General features: G+C 34.2%; 1 protein-coding gene across 1 annotated transcript in view; it reads left to right on the top strand.

Moving 5' to 3' along the window:
- The window catches only part of FMN2 (formin 2), a 153,488-nt gene that overhangs the window by 20,927 nt on the left and 110,661 nt on the right, over positions 1 to 21,900 (top strand). The window contains exons 3-4 of the mRNA XM_041423507.1: positions 8,552 to 8,699; positions 13,040 to 13,101. Coding sequence (XP_041279441.1) covers positions 8,552 to 8,699; positions 13,040 to 13,101 — 210 coding nt within the window. The remainder of the gene's footprint in view (positions 1 to 8,551; positions 8,700 to 13,039; positions 13,102 to 21,900) is intronic.

Below are 21,900 nucleotides of genomic sequence, written 5' to 3'. Positions count from 1 at the left end.
AATCTTGGCCTGTTTTGTCAATTATTTCTTTTGAAACAGCTGATGGCAGTTGCCCAGAATAAAAGATTAGTCTGAAAAATACAAGTTGAACAAAGCTTTAAAAGTAACATAAATAGACAAAGGTTGGTGTTTTTAAGATTTGGCTGTTCAGAATCAGTGGAAGCTTTTGTTATAGCTCTTCCTACCTACTCTTACAATATACAGAGTTCAGTGGCAGGTTCTCTGTCTAGACATACGTTGTCCTTACTGCTAGTTTCCCGTTTGCATGGGAGGCTACTAATTATTGCTTCATTTATGTCACGACAAATTACTCATCAGGCTATCTTTAGTCTTTAATGCTTCTGCTAGTATTTTATAAAATAAAAACAGAGTTTAGCTAAAAAATAAAGTTGAGCATGTAAATGGGAAACTTAGATTGATTAGTAAAAGCCTACAGGGAGTGTGTTCTCTGAAAAAATTTCTTGCCTTTTGAATAGCTATTGCCTTTTAAATTTTTCCCTTTTTAGCAGTTGTGAGTTATTCAAGAGTGTTTTTAAAGATTTAAATTAAAACAAAATATCTTCTGAGTGAAGATATGCAAGACATTAATGCCTTCTGAAAAAGTCTTCCATTCATAAACCATAGAATCATAGAATAGTTAAGATTGGCAAAGACATCTAAGATCACCAAGTGCAACCTTTAACCCAGCACCATCATGTCCACCATTAAACATATTACTAAGTGCCACATCCACATTCCTTTTGAAAGCTTCCAGGTATGGTAATTCCACCACTTCCCTGGGCAGCCTGTTCAATGCCTGACTACCCTTTCCAGGATGAAATCTTACCCAACCTAAACCTCCCCTGGTGCAGCTTGAGGCCTTTGCCCCTTGTCACTTGTCACAGTGAGAGCTACCTACGTTCCTACATTTAGTGCAGCTGTAGCCTCAAGCTTTTTAGCATGGTACCTCATTATATTATCTTAGTAGAGTAAAATAATGCTGAAATTGACATGTCTAAAGGGTGCATCTTAGGCAAGAATGTAACAACAGGCAGGTTTTTTCTGCTTGTTGGAGGATCACATTCTTTAATAAGTAGAGATCTCATCTGCTTAGCTCCTCTCTAAATAATCACCAAAGGTATAAGATAACTATCTTCAGAGAGCCATCAGTAATATGTATAAATTATAAATATTTGCATTAGAATCTAAATTGTTCATACCAAGGAAGGAGCTGGCATTTTCCTATCAATATGAGGCAACTTTCTTTAACATCTCAGAGCTAAGAAATACTGACAGTACTTGCTGTTTGAATTTTATCCTGTAGTTGCAATTAACACGCACTGTGGATGTATAGTGCCTAATGATGACTTCCCATTTCAGATTTTCCAGTTCATGTTGTAGAGTCTTAAACTATGGGCAGTTTTTTCTTTCGTAACAAGTTCCTAATTTTCTCCTGACAAGCTTTTCAAGTAACTTTGTGTTGTTTCTCAGCATTAGGTTTAAAGCACCTAAATTCTGAATGAAAAGCTATTTTATGATAGGGACTTTCTTTTATAATTTGGTAAGTGCTTTTGAGAAGAAAACGTAACATACCTTAATAGTCATACTGAATTCCTTGTTTGAAGAACATAATCTCTATTTCACACTTAAGGGTCTAGTAATGACTACTTTTCAAGTGGCACTAAAAAAATATAATCTTCTTTCATCTTTGTTTGTGATTTGATTTTGACTCAGCTATATCTCTGCATCTCTTTTCAGTGCTTCTATTTAATGCTTTTACTGTGTTGAGTACAGCTGTTAATGCCTTCTTGATTTATTAACAGTTTCAGCACATTATAGAATGAAAGGGCTAAATAAAGTCTTGTGGATGGCATCTTTTTTGCTGTGCTATGATGTGCTGTCATGTTTGACAGTTTGGGATAGTCACTTCCCCTTGTGTCATTTGCAGTTATGATGCCTGACTAGGCTGTCATCTGTTTCTGAAATAATGCTTCCCCAAGGAAGCAGCGAGACAGCATGAATGGAAAATACTGCAAAAAATGGCTGTTTTCCTATTATCTCCTGGCCACCTGTGGTGATGCAAATGCTTTCTAAGGAAATAAAGATGCTGCTTTCTTTCTGCTGAGTAGGAGCAGATGGTGGGACTTTGCAAGTCAGAAGGAAGAGAAATTAGTGGCATGAAGGCTTGACTTAATTTTGACTTATTTGTACTGCTGACATCAGTCTGAAAATTAGTAAGAAAACAGACTGTAAATACACTCCTTTCTCAGAAGACAGAGACACAAGATACCAGTGATCAGTCTCCAAAGAACTTTCACAAGTACTGACATCAGCTAGGAGAACTAATTCTAAACTGCAGCACATAGCTGGCAACAATGCATGCAGCATTTTTTTCAAGCATACTTTCAATGCTTGGGCATATAATATGTAAGACTGAATGCAGTCCCATCTCAGAGCAGTATTTATCAAAGCAGTACATTGGGAGCACTCGCTTTTATCATTGTACATTGGAGTCAATAGTGAATAAGACTTTTAAAGTGAACAAGTGAAAACTGTACTATAGCAGAGAAAACACGTGGTTAATTTGCTGTCTGAATCTTTGTTTGTAGTGTAGGTTACCATAGCAGTTGCTTTTGTCCAAATCAAAGCCCCCATGTCTCCTCTTCCATGGCCCAGTCACACTTAGTGACACTTTGTCTTTTGTGGTGAGCAATTCTGAATGTTCTTGAGTGTAGTAAAATACAAACAGTTGGTTGATCATTGGGCAGAAGTATTGTTCTTATGCTACTTCCCTGCTTCCATTCTTAGAAAAAATAATTTATCTTACTATTGTTAGCTCAGGCCCTGAGGTCTTCTACTCCTTTTACTCTTTTCTTCTTTGTCCTTCTTCATTCTGCTTCCTTGTGGTGATGCTACTATATGCACTTTCAACTTAATGTTTTGTGTGTAAGATGTTGCTAGGTTTTCAGGGGTTTTGTTTGCAATTTTGATAACTTGCTTGTTGTTCTGAAGAACTGCCTCAAGAGCCATATACTGAATGTTAAGTTTACACCACCTGTTTAAATTTTTTAGTATCATTGGACATATGATGAAGGTGGTGGTCAGCCTGTCACCTCAAGAGATATTTATATTTTATGACTTTCTGTAGGTTAGTTCTTTTTCTTCAGAATGTCAGTCATAAAAAGATGTCTTTTCTTACTTGGAATTGCAAATAAATTGAGGGTTGAATTTGCATATATATTGCATTTCTCTTTCAAAGAGAGTTATTACAATAGTAAAAATTACATTGTCAAATCACATAGAGAAATTCTCTAAGGAAGCAGGTTGATTTGCGTAGTTCAAATTTTTCGGAGTCCAAACTTATGGAAGAACTGTGTCAGTGTAAATGAAAACAATTCCTGATGAGGAAGCTTCTTGTCTCAGCTTATGTTTTCTGATGAGTCAATGAGAACACAAACCCTCAGGTCATGTCAGTAGTAGCTAATAGCCTGTGGTCTTGGGATGTGGCCTTCCAAGTGGATATTCTAGTTGGATGTGTAGAGAAGATATGTCTTGACCTGTTTTCTTGAAGGTTAGCCACTCTTCCTTCTTCCAAAGAAAGCTTACTGTAAGCTCACCAATTGAACCTATTCAGCTCTGATAAATGTAGAAGTTGCTGGGGAACAGGAAGACCAAGACAACTCTGTAACAGAATGAGAATAGATGCGGAAATATGAAATTTAGTTTCCTGATTTCCTTTCCCAGTGAGAAATCTAGTTGCAGAGCTATTGGCTCTTTTTTGCCTCTCCTGGGATATAGTGTTGAATCCTGAGTGAAGTTTAATGGGATTGATCATGTTTTTTCTCTTTGGTTGAGGAGGCTGAATTAATTTAAAGGGAAATAAATGTTTCATGATTTTTGACAATTGAAGTGTTTTTAAATTCATTGTTGGACACATTGGTTCCCTGAAAAGAAAAAAACCCTTTGACTAAAGTAAAATGCTTATGAAACAAATTTAGTTCATGAGTATAATGTGCTGCTTCAGCTATACATTACAGTATTATGAAGGACTTGCTGGTTTTCAACCTTGGAAAGCATCTGTGCTCACAAGTGCAGCCAAAGGTGGCACAAGTCAAGGGCCGTGTTTAATCACTGCTCTGGTTCTGTCAGTGGCAAGACAGAGCTTTGTTACTGAACCTGTCCTCAAAAAGTAAGCCACTTTCCCCATTCTTAAAAGTATTGATTTCTTTATTTTAAAAGCTGCTTAAAATAAAGCAGTCTCCTGCTGATAAGAGCAGTCTGAGGTAGTCTGGCTCTAGTTTCTCAAACTAAAACCTTGCTTCTACAATTAACTCATTTTATGCAGTGGAGAACATGCAGTTGACTTTCTTTCATTTTAGAGGCTGTATGCTTACTATACTAGAATGATTAAACCTCCTGAATGGAAAAAAATTAATTCCTTCCACACACTTGAAACAGAATAAATGCCAAGAAATTATATACAAATTTGGACAAGCTCTTTGGAGCTCTTAGCCTAGAAAACACCTCTGAGATGTGGAGTCTGGTCCCTTCTTATTCCAATTAGCATAAAATGGAATTCCTCTATCAGTTTATCTTATTACATCTTAAGTGCAGTTATACTTTTTCATGATACTAATTCATGATTTTGCAGCCATTTGGGGTAAAGGTGAATACACCTATTGCTATTTCAACTCCATCTCCTCTCTTTTAAGCTTTTCTCACAATGTTTTTTTTCTTTGAACTGAAAGCAGATTAACAGCTGATTAAAAACTGAAATGACGTTGAGCAGATGGTTGTACTACCTGTATATATCCAGGAGCAATATAGCACACATTCAAGGTTGCTCATTATATTCTGGCCGTGAGGATATACTAATTTGTAATTCAGTCTGTGGCTCAGGGAGCAAAACTGGTCTCCCCATGTGAAAAACATGTGACCCCTCTTCTGAAAGGTCCAGGGCCGCCAGAATGACTTGTGATGTTTGCTGCAGGTCTAACTCATGGCCCTACTTTTGGGTTCATCAGCCACATGGCATTTGCTAGGGGCCTTTCTTTGAGTAGCTTCCAACACTCATTTCTATTTTTAAAGATGAGCCGGAAAGAATCTCCAGCTCGAGCAGTGAAATGAATATTTGATTTTTAATTATTGTATAGCTGAAGTGTAACGCTGTGGTACCAGAGAATGAAAAGTTCTAACAAAAAGCCGTTCTCTGTGCATACTGAGAGCTGTCTGGGAAGAGAGTGAGTTAAACTACAGACCTGACTCTGTGATTCTTAATGCTAGCATCTATAAGTGGTAAAATGTATATTGATTAGGTACCATCAGATCCTGCAGGCAGTTTGCCTCGCCCATGTGCAGATGCTCTGCACTTTTAAGAACCAGAGGAAAGTGCTGTGTAAGGATGTGTGGAAACAAGAACTCTTCTTGACATCATGTTTAGTGCACTGGACTCAGACAGCTTGAAGCTTCCAGATATGAGTCTGAATAAATAAGACTGGGATCATTCCTTACTAGGACATGTATGTGATTTTTTTTTTCCTCAAAAGAGATGCTTTAAAGACTAAACAGTGAAGTCTGAGCAGGATGAAGGGGAAATTCCAGATGTATCCAAAACTTGATCACGGTAAGTGTATTCACTGACTGTATGTACAATGATATTTACTAAAATTTGCCTCTGAAATGAAAAGATTAAAGGAGAAAAATTTGAATGAGAAATCTATGTTCATGGATGATTGCTTTGTAATTATTAGTACTAAAAACAAATCTGATTTTTTTTTATTTGGATTATTTTGTTTCTTTTGCTTGGACAGGACTTCACCACCACAGAATAGCATATTTCTTTCTTCAAACAGTTCTAAAAATCATGCACATTTATGGCATTATGAGATTTGAAAGAGAAATGAGGTGGGTTACTATATTAACTGACAAGTAGCTAAAGACAAAATATAAAGAGGATTAGGTTTGGACCATAGCTTCAGTACATAGGAATTAGGATATTCAAATGATTTGTATCTTTTGAAGGGCATGAAAGTAGAGATGAGGTTAATCTTTTCCCTTTTAAATTGCAATTTATGGACTATCAACTTGAGATCCAGAACTTCAGACTACCTTTCTGTCATGAAGGCATGAGGGTTTTTCATATTTTAAATAGCATTTATAAGCTTGCAAGTAAGCTGAAAGTAGTTGTTGTTAAATACCTCATTTATACGGATATACTTTCATTATAGTGCAAGTCCCTTGGAGGCATTTTTGAAAATCTACATTTACATCTGTAAATTTACATTACATGAGGCATCTATTCTATTGTCCTTCTCTGTATTGAATAGAAAACAAAGAAATTCCCCCCAGATGTAATGCAAACAAAAAATACTGTCTTTTATACTCACAAACAAAGCTCCCATGGTGGGTTAAGAGTTTTTTATCAGGTTGTGTGATGTTTTAATTCATTACTGCTCATATTTTATATGCTGTAAATTATATCAGCAAGAATATAGGTACTTCATATTTTCTTACCTTCATAATGTATACCATCTGTACAATAATTCTGAGCTTTTTTTAAATACATCTTGATTCATGTGGACTAATCTTATTTCAAGGATCTGTTGCTAAATTATTCTATTACATCTTTCAAGAACTGGCATGGTGAAATGTCATGTCCAGGAACAGTTTAACTCTTTGTCTTCCTCGTTTATGCTATGTCAACCGTACCTACAGCCAGTTGTCTTTTGTTTTACTGTCCTATAACCAGACATGTAATCCTGTGAAAGTCATCTGTGCTTAGCCAGTTAACCCTGTGTGCATGTTCTTCCCTGTGCTCCCTGAACTGTAAAAGATGGTAGAGTGGTCAAGAAAAAAATTGTCCTGGTTTGTCTCACTGACTTTTTCAAGTCTTATTTTCCTCTGTGTTTTTGAGATTTAAATGGTGCAGAAACATGACAAATAGCAAAATCCAGGACTTTTTCTTCACACAACATGTACAGGTAGGACTCCCTCTCCTTCTTACTCAAACAGTATTGGAAATTGGGCAGAAACTCAGAAACACATATCCTCTGGAAATAGACAAAGGGAAAGAATTAAGTAACTCAAAGGACGGAATTAATCAAGCCTTTTCAAATAGAGTAGCATGGTAATGCTACTCTAATGGACAGGGTTTTTGAGAATCATAGAGTTTAGGGCCATGTAAAGAACCTGATGTTATTCTTTTTATTAAGCTTTTTATCCTTTTATTTTTACCTTTATCTAAAGTCAATGTATGTGTCTGGATTTTTGCCATGTTTTTTGTACTGGGAAGGTCTAATGAGCTCCCTTTGCCCCTGACTAAGGCACCCTCTGTAAAACAAAGGTTTTACTTTGTTACCAGTCTGTTCCAAGTAAGTTGCTCCCAATAGAACATTTTTACTCTTACAACAATTTATTTTTAGGCAAGTAGAAACTTAGTCACACAGAACAGTGATTATCCCAATAACAAGCAGCATTTTCTTCTTACTCCTGCATTTCTATTCAAAGTTCATTATCTGTCAAATTTAAAAAAACTAGTTTTAATCTAAAAATGAAATATGTGCCAGCTTTTACTCAGGCAATAGAATGAATGAAGTCTAATGAACATCATCTTTGTAAGAGGGTATTACTGTAATATGACTGTATTTTCATCCTGTGACTTGATTTTTTCTAGTTTTGTGCCACAATATTTGCATCTATCCAGATAATTTCCTAGGTTACTTGTGCAATTGCTGTGAATGATCTCTATAGAATTTACAGTATTATAAATGTTTAATCACAAGGTGTGCATGTTGATGCGGACTAGGATCACAAGAATAACTACTTGAATTGTGGTCATCTAAAATCTTGCTGTTAGCCTAAAGCTTGCTGTTAGCTTTTCATCAGAAACTCTCTATGTTCTACTTTTAATCGGACTCAAACTCAAAGCAGTTGAGCAATAAAGATATAATCTGGTTTGAGCTCAGAGGATTGAGAATAGTGATAGCTGTTGGTTTTTTGTTTTTTTTTTTTTTTTTTTTTTGTTTTTTTTTTTCTCTTTACTCCAAAAGAAAATCCACCTTTTTACCTGCTTTTCTAAAAATAGTAAAATGGAAATTATAAAAATAGGGCTGCAGTTTAATATCAGTTTAATTCCTGCTGAAATAATTCTGTTTATTTTCCTTGCTTGTCTGTTTGGTGTAAAACAATTATGTATGGTGTGAAGAGAAATATTTCCCTCCAAGCCATAAACTGGCCATATGTGATGAAGTGCAGTCACGATGGAGAGAATGTGTTAGCACTGTAAGAAAAAAATTGACAAAGAGTTCCTTACTCAAAAAAGTGCTGAACTGTTTCTTAACATGTTGTTGGGTTGTAGAAAACTAAAAGCTTGATTTTCTGTTATTAATGAACATAACTCTTTCAATGTAGATTTATTTTAAGATTTATCAGACTGAAGAGCATAAACCCAAGTCTGTCTTCATATAGTGGATGTTGAGTTATTTTTACTGGAAGCAAAAGCTTATATATTTTGACCTTGTCTTTCTATATGACCTTTTCCACCATTTTGTTTGTTGTTTTTTTTTAATCACAGCAAGACCAACTTTATACTTGGGCTGCAGTTAGCCAACCCACGCATTCAACAGATTACATTGAAGGAAGCTTTCCAAGGAGAATTCCATCTGCGTGGCCTCCACCCAAACCTCCAGATGAAGAACAAAGGCTCAAAATTTCAGAAGAAGGTACAGTTCTTGGATACAGAGAAGATAAATGTATAGGATATAGGAAGCTGCTGTGCTTTAGAATCTGAAATATAAACTTAGTATTTTAGCACTAACAAACACCTGGTTTTGAGAATCTTGGAGTAGCATCAGAAATAATGTCAGCCAGTATGAATCTAATAAAAAATATTCACCAAAAATGCATTCTTTTTGTTAACAACCAAGATATGTACCTGGTATCTGTTAAATAATGGATTTTGCCAGGTGCTGTGATCTTTATTCTTTTCCAGTATGCATACCTTTAGAGCTATGAGATATGAGTTCTTTTTTCTTCTTAAAAATATGAAAACTTCAGAAGCTGACTGGCATTATCCTGAAAGTTATTAGAGTGATTTAAGGTATTCCTTTGTAGATTCAGCAGTCCTGTGATGACAGAGGAGTAGGAAAAATGTATCTGAAAAAATAAAAAGAGGACTTGTTTGTGAATTCAGTTTACCTTAAAATTTGTGAGGTTATGCTACCAGATGAATTTCTGCAGTCATCTTCATGCTCTTTAAGAGCTTTGTTGACACTGACAATTAAAACCAAGCAAGAAAAAGAACTACCTTGTAGCTGACAAAGAAATTTAGAAGAGGATTTCAAGCCTGTTTTCTGTTAGTAGTGTTGACCTATAAATACTACAGGTTCTTGGAGGTTTTGTTTTCCATTAATTAGTATTCAGCAGCTCTCAAAAATATAGACTGCATTCATCCCCATGGTCTCCATGGAGAGCCACTGGGTATTCTCAAATTTTTTATTCTTTTCCACTCCTCCTTTTCATTGCTCTGAGTTGAAGAGTTAAGTCATTATTTCAACAGATCTCTTTGTATTATTTGTAGGCTTTGGGTGGAGTTAATTTCAGATTTGCTTCTCTTTGGGACTTTTCTGCCACTTCCTGTGGGACATGACCAAAGTATTTCTTGCATGGACACCTCTTACCATGGCAACATTTTACTTTTACTGGTATCACTTATTTCAGTGTTCACAAGCAAAAGCAGTGGTGCCAACAAAAATGCAATATTGCTTTATTATTCTGTTTAATACTATGCCTTTTACCAGAGGAATTCTATTGGAGATCAAGGAAACGTTTCCGCATCCATCTCATTGATGCAATTCAGAGTGCAGAACTCTGCAAGGCTGGATGGTTGAGCTAGTCCAGGTTTTAACCAATGATCTCTTTTTTATGCTGTATTCAATGAAAGTGCTGCCATTGTGGTGGTAGAATTCACTGCCATCTACTCAGACTTGTGTATCTCAGCTGGGAGACTTACTTAATGTATGTGATCACACTGTTTATGAACATACTGTGCATACTTGAAAAACAAAAGGGTGAATTTCAAATTAAATTATTTTGAGGTTAGTGTAAGTCAAGAAGAGTTTAGTTTCTCTAAAATCTAGAAGAACATCGATAATGTAAAATATTTTGAAATTTAAAGCTACACTTAGAAGTGTATTTCTATCAAAAAGATAATACTAATTATTTTTAAATATATTAATTTTGTATGTGATTTGTTTCCATCCTGTTTTTCTATTTATTATGCCTACTACACAGATGTAATGTGTACAGCACTTGTCTACTCCTTTTCTCATCCACTGCCCTCTCAAAAAAACCCACAAAATACTAAGAAATAGAGTTAGAAATAAAGCAAAAAATTGTGTATTGGGAGTTTTTCTAAGTTTAATAGAAGTAGTTCTTAAGATGTATTTAATGAAATGTTGGTGTGATTTTCAATGTAGGATATGGAGGAAAAGAAAAAGTTATAATTCTTTTGAGTACAACTCAGGCAGATGAATAATTTAACTTTCTTTAATTGTTCACATGCTTGTCTTTTGGAAGAAGCTGGAGGTGAGTGACTTGAAACCTGAGGATAAACACCTTCCTCAAAATTTATAACTAAATTATTTTGTGTATTTACGCCTTTGCAGTCTGTAGAAGGCAAATATTTTTTTAAAATATTTAAATTATTATCTGCAGGGTACGTGTATTTTGTTTTGTATATAATTATTGCTGTCTGGATTGAAGAGCTACATTAACACTAGAAACAATAGCTCATTAAAAAAGCATGTATTTTAGACAAAAGATTGAGAGAGGATGCAGCATGATGTTTTTTATAGAATCTTTGTTTTTATTGCATACAATAAAATATTGTATACAATATTAGAAAAGAAGACCTCCTATCATTTCTGGAATTGTATACTATATTAGAAAAGATAGTAGACCTTCAAGTTTTAAGTAAGGCAAGAGACAAAAATCTTCAAGGTAGTTAATAATCTGTTTAGTATAGTTTCATAGTATTTAATAGTGTTCCTGTATGCTCTGTAATATGTGAAGCATTGCTGGATGTGTGAAAAGGTCTGTTAGAGTGGTTGGGAGTTTCTGGGGCTATTGGGGCAGTGGGTTTCGTCAGGTTAATTATTGTTGTTTGGTGATTTTTTAGGTTGGTTATTTATTTAAAAACAGACATTTGGAAATACCTAATATGAATTTAGGTTCAAGTCAGTAAATACTTATGTTAAAAGCATTTTTCAGTTCTGGATTTAGTTACGGTTTTGGACAAAATTAGCCAACATCACCAGTAAGATCAATGAGTACAATTTTCTATTTGAACACCCAAATCTCTTCCTGTCTCTTACAGCATTTCACTCCACCATTATCACATCTCAGCACATTGCCTGAATCTAAACTCAACAGGGTACTTGAAATTAAATTATTTTAATTCTTGGCTGATGACACTATTCTACTTAACATAGAGGAAAAGGCAAGTAAGCAGGCACTGGAGCCCAGTCACCCCCTCTCCCATGGGGCTGTTTAACCACTTGAGAAGGCATTCAAAGATTACGCAACTTCTGCAAAATGAAACAGTCTCAGATCACTAAATATCAGTCTGGGTTTACCTGAAATCTAAGTTAGTCTCTTAAAAAAAAAGTATATAAAAAAACCAGAAAAAAACCCAAACAAAAAAAAATTGTTTGATTTGCTTTAAAGGAAAGGTTTAATTTCTCATACAGCACTCTTTTCCAGAACCGTTTTTTTCTAACTGTGGTGGTAGTGTTTGGGGGTTTGGTTTTTTTTTGTTTTTTTTTCATTTTGCTTAACAAAAAGGGTTGATTTGCTGGAAGTAGATTTTATTTCCAAATTTTCTCTGACTAGCCTTGAAGTTAACTACTGATATCACCATGACTTCAGCTTATATTTAAAATCCTTTTTAGAAGGATAACATTTATGAGGTAAAAATAAGCTAGATAATTCTGTCAAATTGTTTAATGTTGACCACTGCACAGGAGCAGTCTGTTCCTATTTTCTTAAGCACTTTTATGTAAGGGAGGTAGTTGTGCTAATTTGCATGGCAGAAAACATTCAGCATTGTGGGTACATGTCTGATGCTAGGAAATCTGCACAGAAAAAATCCGTTGTGAGCAAAGATCAAAGAGATGCTAACATTTCTCTCAAACACAGACAAATCTAAAATCTAAATGATTAGTTATTTCTTGCTAGGTGCTGCTTATCCACATCCAGGTAAAAAAGCTGTGGATTGTTAATTTTCAAGCCTTGTGACAAAACTCACACTTGCAACGAAGCTTCTTCCTTGTATGTCTCACTTTCCAACAGCTGGAATTGTCAGAAAGCTGTGAGGAAGCCAAAGGTCCAAAAATTACGAATCCAAAAGCTCTGGTTCACAGCTGTTTCACTCTTTCTGCAAATAGTCAAGAGATTTCCCTGTTGAATAGTGGTACCCTCAAACATACAGGAAAGATGCCACACATATAATATCTGGGCAGGTGTAGAGAAAAATAATTATGTTCTTGTTATGTGTAAATAACTGTGAGCTATGATCAGTAAAGAGGCATCATTAGCTGTAGTTCCTAAACTGATTATAGATATTTGCACTGTGTAGTTTTTATGGAGTTGTTAGCTTGTTTGTTTTCCTTTTTCTGATTATTTCCTATCAGGTAAGGAAACTAAGACACAGTGTGGTTCTTTAAGGTCAGAAAAGTAATCTGGTTTTAAAATAAGAAATAGGATCTAGCTGTGGAGTGTCTTACATTTTGCTGTATTTTTAAGATCTGCATTAGTACCTATGTTATTGTGGAGTTTTCAAATTTCTGTGGTAATGGAAGAAAGGAAAACATGGTTGGCAGGAGTCATCCATTTTAAGGACAGGTAATTTCGGGGATAATTTGGAAAGTGGGACAGTTAACATTCTTTCCTTTTTAACTCTGCATTCCTTTCATGAATTTCTTAATGTGTATTTCAAAAGATCAGTCGATTTTTTTTTTTTATTTATAGAATTTTAAAATCTGTATCTTCTTTTCAAATTTAGAGTTGAAATCTACAGTCCTAGAAACAGAGAAGCAATGTAGAGGTGGTGTTCAGCAGGCACAGGTAAGAGTCTAACAGAAATGTTTTGCCATTTTTTTAGAAGAGGGTAAAAAGCAGTACTTGTTTTCAGATATTTTTGAAATTGTTTTGTGTACTAAATGTTCTGTATGAAAAAATTCCCAAGTGAGAGTGTTTTATATGCTCCATATTGTAACTAGGTATAAAGATTGAAGGTTCCTGCCTAAGGTGATTCTCACAAAATGTTATTGTCCACTCAAAAGTAAGTTAACCCTCTGATGGCATTAGTAAGGAATAATTATAAAAGATCATATTATAGTAGCTAATCTACAAAAGTGCATGTAAGTAATAGTGTCAGGGGTTTTTTTCTGACTCTCTCCTCAATCTTACAACACTGGTAGTGGGTGAACAGGTTTAGAGGGCATGCTGGACTTAAAAAGGAGATAATGTAATACTGGGATAGTGGAGAAAGTCTGGGTTGGACTTATGCCACAGAAACACAGTGTGTCTTATTTTTTTAGCATGTCATATCTGTTCTTCTATTCATCATTAAAGGTAGTGCAGTTTAATGGGGCTGATGAATTTCAAATTCTGCTTCCTCAACAGGAAACAGACTAATCTTACTTGTGGATAATACTATTCACTTGTTCTGGAAGTCATTAGAAGGAAGACTAAGTTCTGAAATCTTGGTTTGAAAAATGCAGTGACCAAAAGCTCATGGAATCTCTTTTCTTCCTCCTCTGTTTCACAGCTTGTTTCCCCCTTTGGGTTTGTTTTGGGGCTTTTTTATGGGGTGTTTTTTGTTTCTTTTGGTTTGCTGTGTGGTTTTTTTGTGGGGTTTAAGGGGTTTTTTTTTGGGTTTTGGTATTTGTGGAGTATTTTGTGTTGGTGACAAGACAATTCGAGCATCAGTGTATCAAGCAGCATTTGTGAAAATGGCCAGTAATTTCCTTTTCAGGGAAAAATAAGGAATGTGAAGTTAAATACATACTACTGAACATTATACTTGCAAATTTCATTTGGGCTTGATTACATGTTTTGTGAGCCATGGATGGGGAGAGTATGTGTAGTAGCTTTATGGCTTGCATTGCCAAACAATTTTAAAGAGTTCTTCTAGTTGGTTATCTAAATTCTACTAACTTCATAATATGGAACATTTTAAAACTGCAGCTTATCAATTAAAGTAATATTACAAAATAGTTATTCATTCTGGTATTTTAAGTTTAACCTAACATATATTTTTCTCATGCTATTTCTATATTCCAATCACCCGGGTTTCACTAACAATGGTTTCTATTATTAATGGTGGAAAAGCACTTTTTCCCCATACTTACAGAAAGCAATTGCATGTAAGGAGCATTTAAGCAGTTTTTAGTATTACAATTCATTGCAAGAAATGACCTACATAAATGTTTTTTTTATTGGAAATGTAATTAATTGAAATAGGTTTATGAATACGCAGTTATTTTACGTATTAAAAAAAAGTATCATGAGCATTCTTGTGAGACTGAAGTTTATCCAGGAGCTCTGGAGCACTGCATGATTGCTTGAATGGCATTTATTTGTGGTTGGGAGCTTTTCTTTATTTTTAAAACTAGCCTAGTATGTTGTCCAATCCCCGAATTCCATTTGCTAGTGTTTAGGAGATCACCATCCCTCTTACTCCGTGGTGATCCCTTATGGCAGTAACATGATCTTCTTCCATTCCATACCACTATTCATCAATAACCTGCAGGACTAACAGGATCACCTCACTTGCAGAAAGTCATCTCAAGCTTTTGCTGTATTATGTCGTCATCATTCTGGTTTATTTTAAAAATCAGGGTGGAGGTTTTTTCTTTTGAGGAACTGTATGTGGATGCAGTGTCATATGTTTAAATTATTTCTGTAGTGTCCCAAGCAGTCAAGCATATTGTACCTATCTATCAGGGTTTAATTACATCAATCTATAAAAACATCTAGAATGTAGCACGGCCATCATGTTTGTAGGAAATCCTGTACTGCAATCAGACCATTCTTGGTGTTATCTGTTCATTTTTGAAGTGATGAACATGTTTCTATTAGAGAACTACCCTCTTGTGTGGTCTACAGTTAAAATTTCTGAAAAAAAAAAAGCATTGGCTGAAGTTAGCCTAGTAGGTGATTTTTCTTTTTCTTTTCATATATAAATGAAAGAGAGCTCTAGTTTAAAATTTCAATTGATCAGCTAAGTCTGCTTACAGATGTCTTCCCTCTCCTTTCTCTGGGAAAAGACATTTCCCATATACTGCTAATATAATTGAAGATTAATGGCCAGAACACAGTTGCAACATGATGGGGTGATAAATTTCTCAGTTATGATAAACAATTAACAAAAAGAATCAGAATAATTTTTAATTAAATGCACAAGTAATACAGCCTGGATTGTATACTTTTTTTGTCACTTGAAGGGGCTTCTTCATATATATCCTCTCCATTTCCTTGTTTTTACAATATTATATATAATCTGAATGTTTTACAGCAAAATTTTTGAACTTTTTTTAAGAGTGATTTTTTTTAGTCCAAAATATCTAATTTTTCTAAATTACAGCTACAAAAACCAGGATGTGGGGTGTGCTTGTTTTTAATACAGGAATTGTTAAGCGGTGGAAAAGTAAGAAAAGTTGGCAGTCATTTCAAGTCCTGGTTTTGAAATGCCAAATAGCAACGATGTCTGCTTAGTCTTCCCAGTATGAACAGAGAACGTTTTGTTAGCCTTAACTCCTTTAGTGAAAGAAGAAGAGAAAAACTGAGTGCCCTAATTTAGAAACTCCAGCTTCAAACCTGATCTTTAAATTTGACAGCTATACTTTGTGCAAGAGCCAATTTCTGTTCTGTTTGTAACCCTGATCTTTTGTACTGTCCTTGCACTTTTTCTTGTATTTTAACTTACTTTTCAGAATAGCTTGATTTTGTTTACATAGTAGGTAAAAATAGATTCTTAGCCAAAAGATCCTTTAATTGTAAGATGAGTACATGTAAATTAGGCTTTGGTTAGTAAAGAGACATTACAGAGCCAGAAACCTAAAGTTGTTTGATAGGCACTTAAAAGCATTGTTTTATACCCCATATTATAAAATTATTTTAAATTCCTGTTTGATCATTTGTGATGAGAATCTGTTCTGTGGACCACACAATTTTAAAAACAAAGCCCTTATTATATTTATTTGTCAGCATCCAGATATAATGAATATTTCATGCCACTTTGTGCCTGGTCCCTGCAATCCCACCTTAGGAGAGGAGATTTTGCCAGATGTTGCAGTCCATAGCAGTTTGGTTGTAAGATAGTTTACACTGACTATTTAAACCATATTTACATCAGAAAAGCTTGTCATCAAAAAATTCTTATGTTCATAATGTTTCTGTCTTAGTTTGGTTTGGTTCACCACATTTTACCCAAGAAATAAATCCTCAACCAAAATGACATACCCTTTTGGAATTCCAAGTACTTCCACTGGTACAAAAAGCCAGACAAAATGTTGGCAGTTCTGAGGTGCTAAAGATGGATTTCTACTGCATAATCTATTGGCATACTTTCCAGCAAGTGATAGGGAAACAATGCTAATCTTAAAAAAAAAAAAAAAAAAAAAAAAAAAAAAAAAATTGCAAGTCAGGTTTTGCCATCTTGAAGATAGTTTCTGCTTCATAAAAACAGACTCATGGAGTGTATCTTTAGAATATTCCTAACCACCTCAGTTTATGGTAACTCCTCTCTCAGTAGGGACCTTTCTTCTTGTGGTAGTTTTTGACTATGACTTATTGTAATTCCTTAGGGAAATGGCCTAGTGAGACTGGAAATGTTCCAATTTTGACACAGTAATACAAGAAAAAAGGTTCTGAAATCCTTTAAGATAAATACATAGTCAGTCTGTTTAAAAAGTATAAAGCATTGGTGGGACTGGAATTTACTTTTCATTATTATAAAATGTCACCATTAGAATTTGTCTCAGAAACATACATGCTGTCCAAAACTCTCTCTTAAGAGAGATTTCAGAGATTATTCTTTATAAGTGAAGGTAGGATAAAGAAGGTAGATGAAAGATCAGTCTGAAACGGTGAAGTACAAAAAAGAATTTTTTAAAAAAGGGGAGATTTTATAAACCTGATTTAGACTGTTATGACACTGGTAGTCTGGTATAAAGCCTGTTCTATTTTGGTATTAAATGGTTTTCATCAGCACATAGACCAACTATAGACAAGACTAGTGACCCACTGGCTTCAACAGGAACCTAAGGAAAATTGGGAACTCCTTCTTCTTGGCTGGCTCACAAACAGCTCTGTGGCTGTGGCATTTTTAACACTGCCTGATTCTGGATGTTCTTTCTTGAGTTATTTATTAAGAAAAAAACTTGTGAAGAAGTGTCATTCCCCTTCCATCCTTTTCCTTTTTGACAGGTTACTTTTTGTAAGGGGGAAGAGAAGGCTTGAGGAAGCAATGAACAGTTACTCTAAAACAATTCTTTTCCTACAAAGATATGACTGCCAGAGTCCTAGATTTCAGCAGGGAAAAATAAGTTACATACTTGGGTAAAAAAAAAAAATCCAACCAAAAAATCTTATGATGTATTCAAAAGGATCTACTATATACCGTTGTCTCATTGTGGAAATAAAGGATTATGACAGAAGTGAATATTTTTGGATGTTTCCATATGAACCAACTGATAGCGAATAGAATTGTATATCTTCTTTTAAGAACTGTACCAATGTAAACTTTCTGCAAAATCATGCCACCATACCCAAACTTCAGAAAACAAAAAGTTATAAAAATTCAGAGGTATTTCTCTGTGGTTTTTTATCTTGCAAAATGTAAAGCCAGATTTGTAATATGTGATGTGGAGGAACTTATATTCTAATTGTAGGTCCAATGTTAGAATTGGAGTAGCTTAGCTTTAAGCAGTTGAATTTCGGCAATCATATGTAGATAGATGGTGTTTTCTTGTTAGCATTCAGAGTAAATGAGGTTTTACCAGAAACATACAGAAAGGAAACAAAGTTTGTAGGAAAAGAGGTGATACAAACCTGGCAGGAGCCTTTACTGCCAGGGTCATAGGAACTGCTGAAATGCAGAGTGTTTTGCTTAGGCAGTAAAGGGGAATTTAACTTTGTGGAACTCCAGGGAAAGTTAAGTACAAATCAAGTATTTTATGCTCATGAAACATAATTTTTATGCAGAAGTTTCAAGTTTTATTGATGGAGTTCTTAGATTCTTAATATTGGAAGTTACTTTTCAGTTCAAATGTGCTGCCATTTTCAGGTTTATTTTTTGATTTGTTTTCAGAAAGCCTTACAAGCACTAATAGATGTTTTATTCCCTAAAACTGTAGTAGGTAAATTAACTAAACTTTTTGAAATATGAAGTGAGATTGTCTGAGTTGAGACCTTAATATAGCTTAAACAGAGACTGTCTGTTCCAGTCTGTGCTGCTTCCCACGCCTAGTAGCCACTTTGTAATTAAATGCTGTCATCTGGTACTGGTGGTGTTTCTTTGGCCGTGCAAGAAGGATGAGAAGACAAATAGAAATACCAGAAACGGGGGAAGAAGTAGAGAGTCTGGACACCCTAAAGAAGTCTGCCTACTCAGCCACTAGATGGCAGTTAAGTATTTTTGAATGGGTTGCAAGGCGCTTGCAAGTTATTTCCAGGCGGTCCCGAAGACACCCTACAGCGGGTTTTTTTCTTTCCTTTTTTTTTTTTTTTTTTTTTTTTTTTTTTGTTTTTTTTTTTTTTTTTTTTTTTTTTTTTTTTTTTTTTTTTTTTTTTTTTTTTTTGGGTTTTTTTTTTTTTTTTTTTTTTTTTTTTTTTTGGTTTTTTTTTTGTTTTTTTTTTTTTTTTTTTTTTTTTTTTTTTTTTTTGTTTTTTTTTTGTTTGTTTTTTTTTTTTTGTCCCAGTCAAAGGAGTGGCTTTCTGCGAATTAATAACTTAGCCTTTAGAAATGTACATACACTTGCTCTGTTTAATCTAACCAAAATTCAGTAATCTGAGCTTCTCTCAAAGCAGATGCTCTAATTTCCCAACCCAGCAAAACACTAAATATTTAGAAAGCACTGCTCTGTCACTGTTGTTTTGGTTTGTTAGTTGGTTTTTTTAAACCAGTGAAATGAAAACATTTGGTTTGGTCTACCAGCCTTCTGGATGACTGCCTTTGAAGTGATAATTAAAAACTTATCAATGAATTACTACCATTTAAATAAAGAGGTCAATATCCTGTTGAAGATGAATTTTTTTTTTTCTTCAGCCACGATTGTGAACCCATTTTTTATTTAGTTCTGATGAGGCAGAAGTTTAGAAAAAATAAAAGGGAAAAATTGTGTCAGACATAATTAATTGACAAAAACATAGAATAGAAATCACAGACTACATATTTAAATGAAAAAACAGGAGTAAAGGATGTCATGCCTGTGTGGTAGAAAAATGTAAGCAGTTAATTCTCAGAACAAATATTAGTGTTTTGTATTATATCCAGACTTCACAATACTTGGATTGACTTCTGTTATTTTGCTTGAAGGCAGTGTTTGCCTTTTCAAAAGAAACAATACATTTTATTATTTTCAGTGGAGTTACAATAACCCATTTTTGCACTCTTCCTCCTAGTCATGGTGAGACTAAAATTTGTTTTCTCTAATCTGTGTTCTTAATGTTAATGTCAAGATGAAGTTCTACTTCTGCACTCATTTTAGTTTCAAAGATTCTTTATTCTCTTTTTCCACTTTAATTGAGACAGCCATATATCATAGATCTGAAACACATAAAAATCATAGCATGTTCAGTGTTGAGTGGAACATTAGGAAGTCATGATGTACAAACTCTTTTCCACCAATGTCCTCCTCCAAGCAAGGTTAGCGTTGATGTTTGATGTTTTTTCTCAGGACTTTGCTCATCTCTGAGCATGGGTATGAGGTAATGGTAGTATGTATTTCCTGTCTTGCCTAGTCAGTGGTAAAATGGTAAGTCTTGCTCTGTTTCTGATGCATTGTGTTGATAACAGCTAAAAGAGATGAAAATGTGCGCTGTGAAAACCTGAATTTCCTGTGAGTTACTCCTAATTCAAGTCATTTCAGGCATTGACTAAAATTCTTAAGAAACTGTGGGTTAAATTCTTGCAATTAATCTAATTTTCACAGCAGCTTCATCACAGATTTTATGAGAATGTATATTAATAATAATAATAACAACAGTAGTAAAAATGTAGATTTTTGCATCCTTTAGTCATAATGGGCATTCTTTTTTTGTTTTGACTATGCTTTATACTTAGACAAAGTTGGTTTAAAAAGGGTTTTTTTGTCATTTTAGATACAAATTCTTGGGCATGCAGCACCAATGTTAGGGTTTGGGCAATAATTGAAGGGAGGAAAAGGAGAATGAGAGTAAAACTGAGAAAATAATTTATTTTAACAAGAATTGTTTGGCAAGGCTTTAAATCCTTGACTATAATGTGAGAGACTTTCACTTCCTGGAAAAGAACTATAGCATAGGGATTGCAGAGAAAGAATTTTCACTTTTCTGTCTGTGTTTGATTCTGAGCATTAATATATTTCTTCTCTTGCCGTTTACAGTGAGTTTCTTGTAAAAAGAACAGAGTACTGAAACTTCTCTTAGGGAGCAGTGAATACAAATGCATGATAGGTATATACTTATTGAAAATTCTGTTTAAGTTGTTTACTCTCTTTTCCTCTGACTCCTCACTATTCCTGCTCATGAAAATAGATAAATTTTATGTAGTGCTTGTGCCATCTATACATTCCTGGTTAGAGCAAATTTTATGAGCTGTATTCATTAATTACTAAAATACAATTTTTCTCAAATTTTTTAAACCAGAAATCCTATTTCAGATTAAAATCTATAAACTCCTTTTATACCAAAATAAGATTTGTACTGTATGTCCCATTATTTACTTATGAAATTTCTCTCATTTTTTGGAGACTAATGAAAAGATATTTTGTTTGTTTGGTGGTAACATCCTATACTTGGATTATGTCAAGTATTTTTGGTACTATAGTGTTTACTTCTCAAGCTTTTTTGAAAAAAGAATTCCACAGAAATTGAAGAGAACAGATGAATAAATTACATGAAATACAGGAAAGCCGTTTGAAAAAGTGTATGTGTGTAAGTCTGTGTGTGTGCACATATCAGTATGTGAAAAGAAAACTTCTTGCAACATTCCTAGCAGGACATTTCATTTGGCAAGTGGACTTAAACTATTTGAGAGTCCTTCTCCTCACAAAAGTGAGAACTGTTTCAAGTTCTTCTTATATTTCTCTTGGCATTAAATATCAGGTGCTACCTTTTAGTGATGTAAATCCTGAGATTTTCAACAGGACCCTCTATGTAGAAGGGAGATAAGAAATGCTTTTCTTAAATAAATATAAATATTAATTTAACTTTAAAATGTCCTAAATATTAATTAAAAAAAAAAAAAAAAACAAAAAACTAAACAAGCAATTATATACTGCCAAACCAAAATGAGACCTTACAAGTAAGGCTGAGAATAATTTCTACTCTTTGGATACAAGACAGAGTACCCAGTTTATCTTCTACTTACATTTAGCTCAAAAGTTATTATATTTTCCATCTTAAGTTAGTATAAATAAAAGCAGTAAAATCACTTTATTATCTTTTTTGTATTTTGAATACCTGTTTTTCTTTATTTATTGTTTAGAGAGCAAGACCAAAACTATTCACAGAAAGTAACTTGCATATTCCAGAATGTGTAATTGGTCTTTATGATTATTCAACTTTTTCTAAATATACAAATTGGGTGGTTTTTTTAAATGTTCATGATACCAAGAAGATTTTAGTTACCTTCTCAATACTTAAAGCTCATTTTTG

This window comes from Onychostruthus taczanowskii, unplaced genomic scaffold (assembly GCF_017590055.1).
Source record: "Onychostruthus taczanowskii isolate IOZ18803 unplaced genomic scaffold, ASM1759005v1 scaffold78, whole genome shotgun sequence".
Classification (NCBI taxonomy): domain Eukaryota; kingdom Metazoa; phylum Chordata; class Aves; order Passeriformes; family Passeridae; genus Onychostruthus; species Onychostruthus taczanowskii.
Note: the sequence above shows the minus strand (reverse complement) of the source record. Positions and strands in the feature narration are given on the sequence as shown.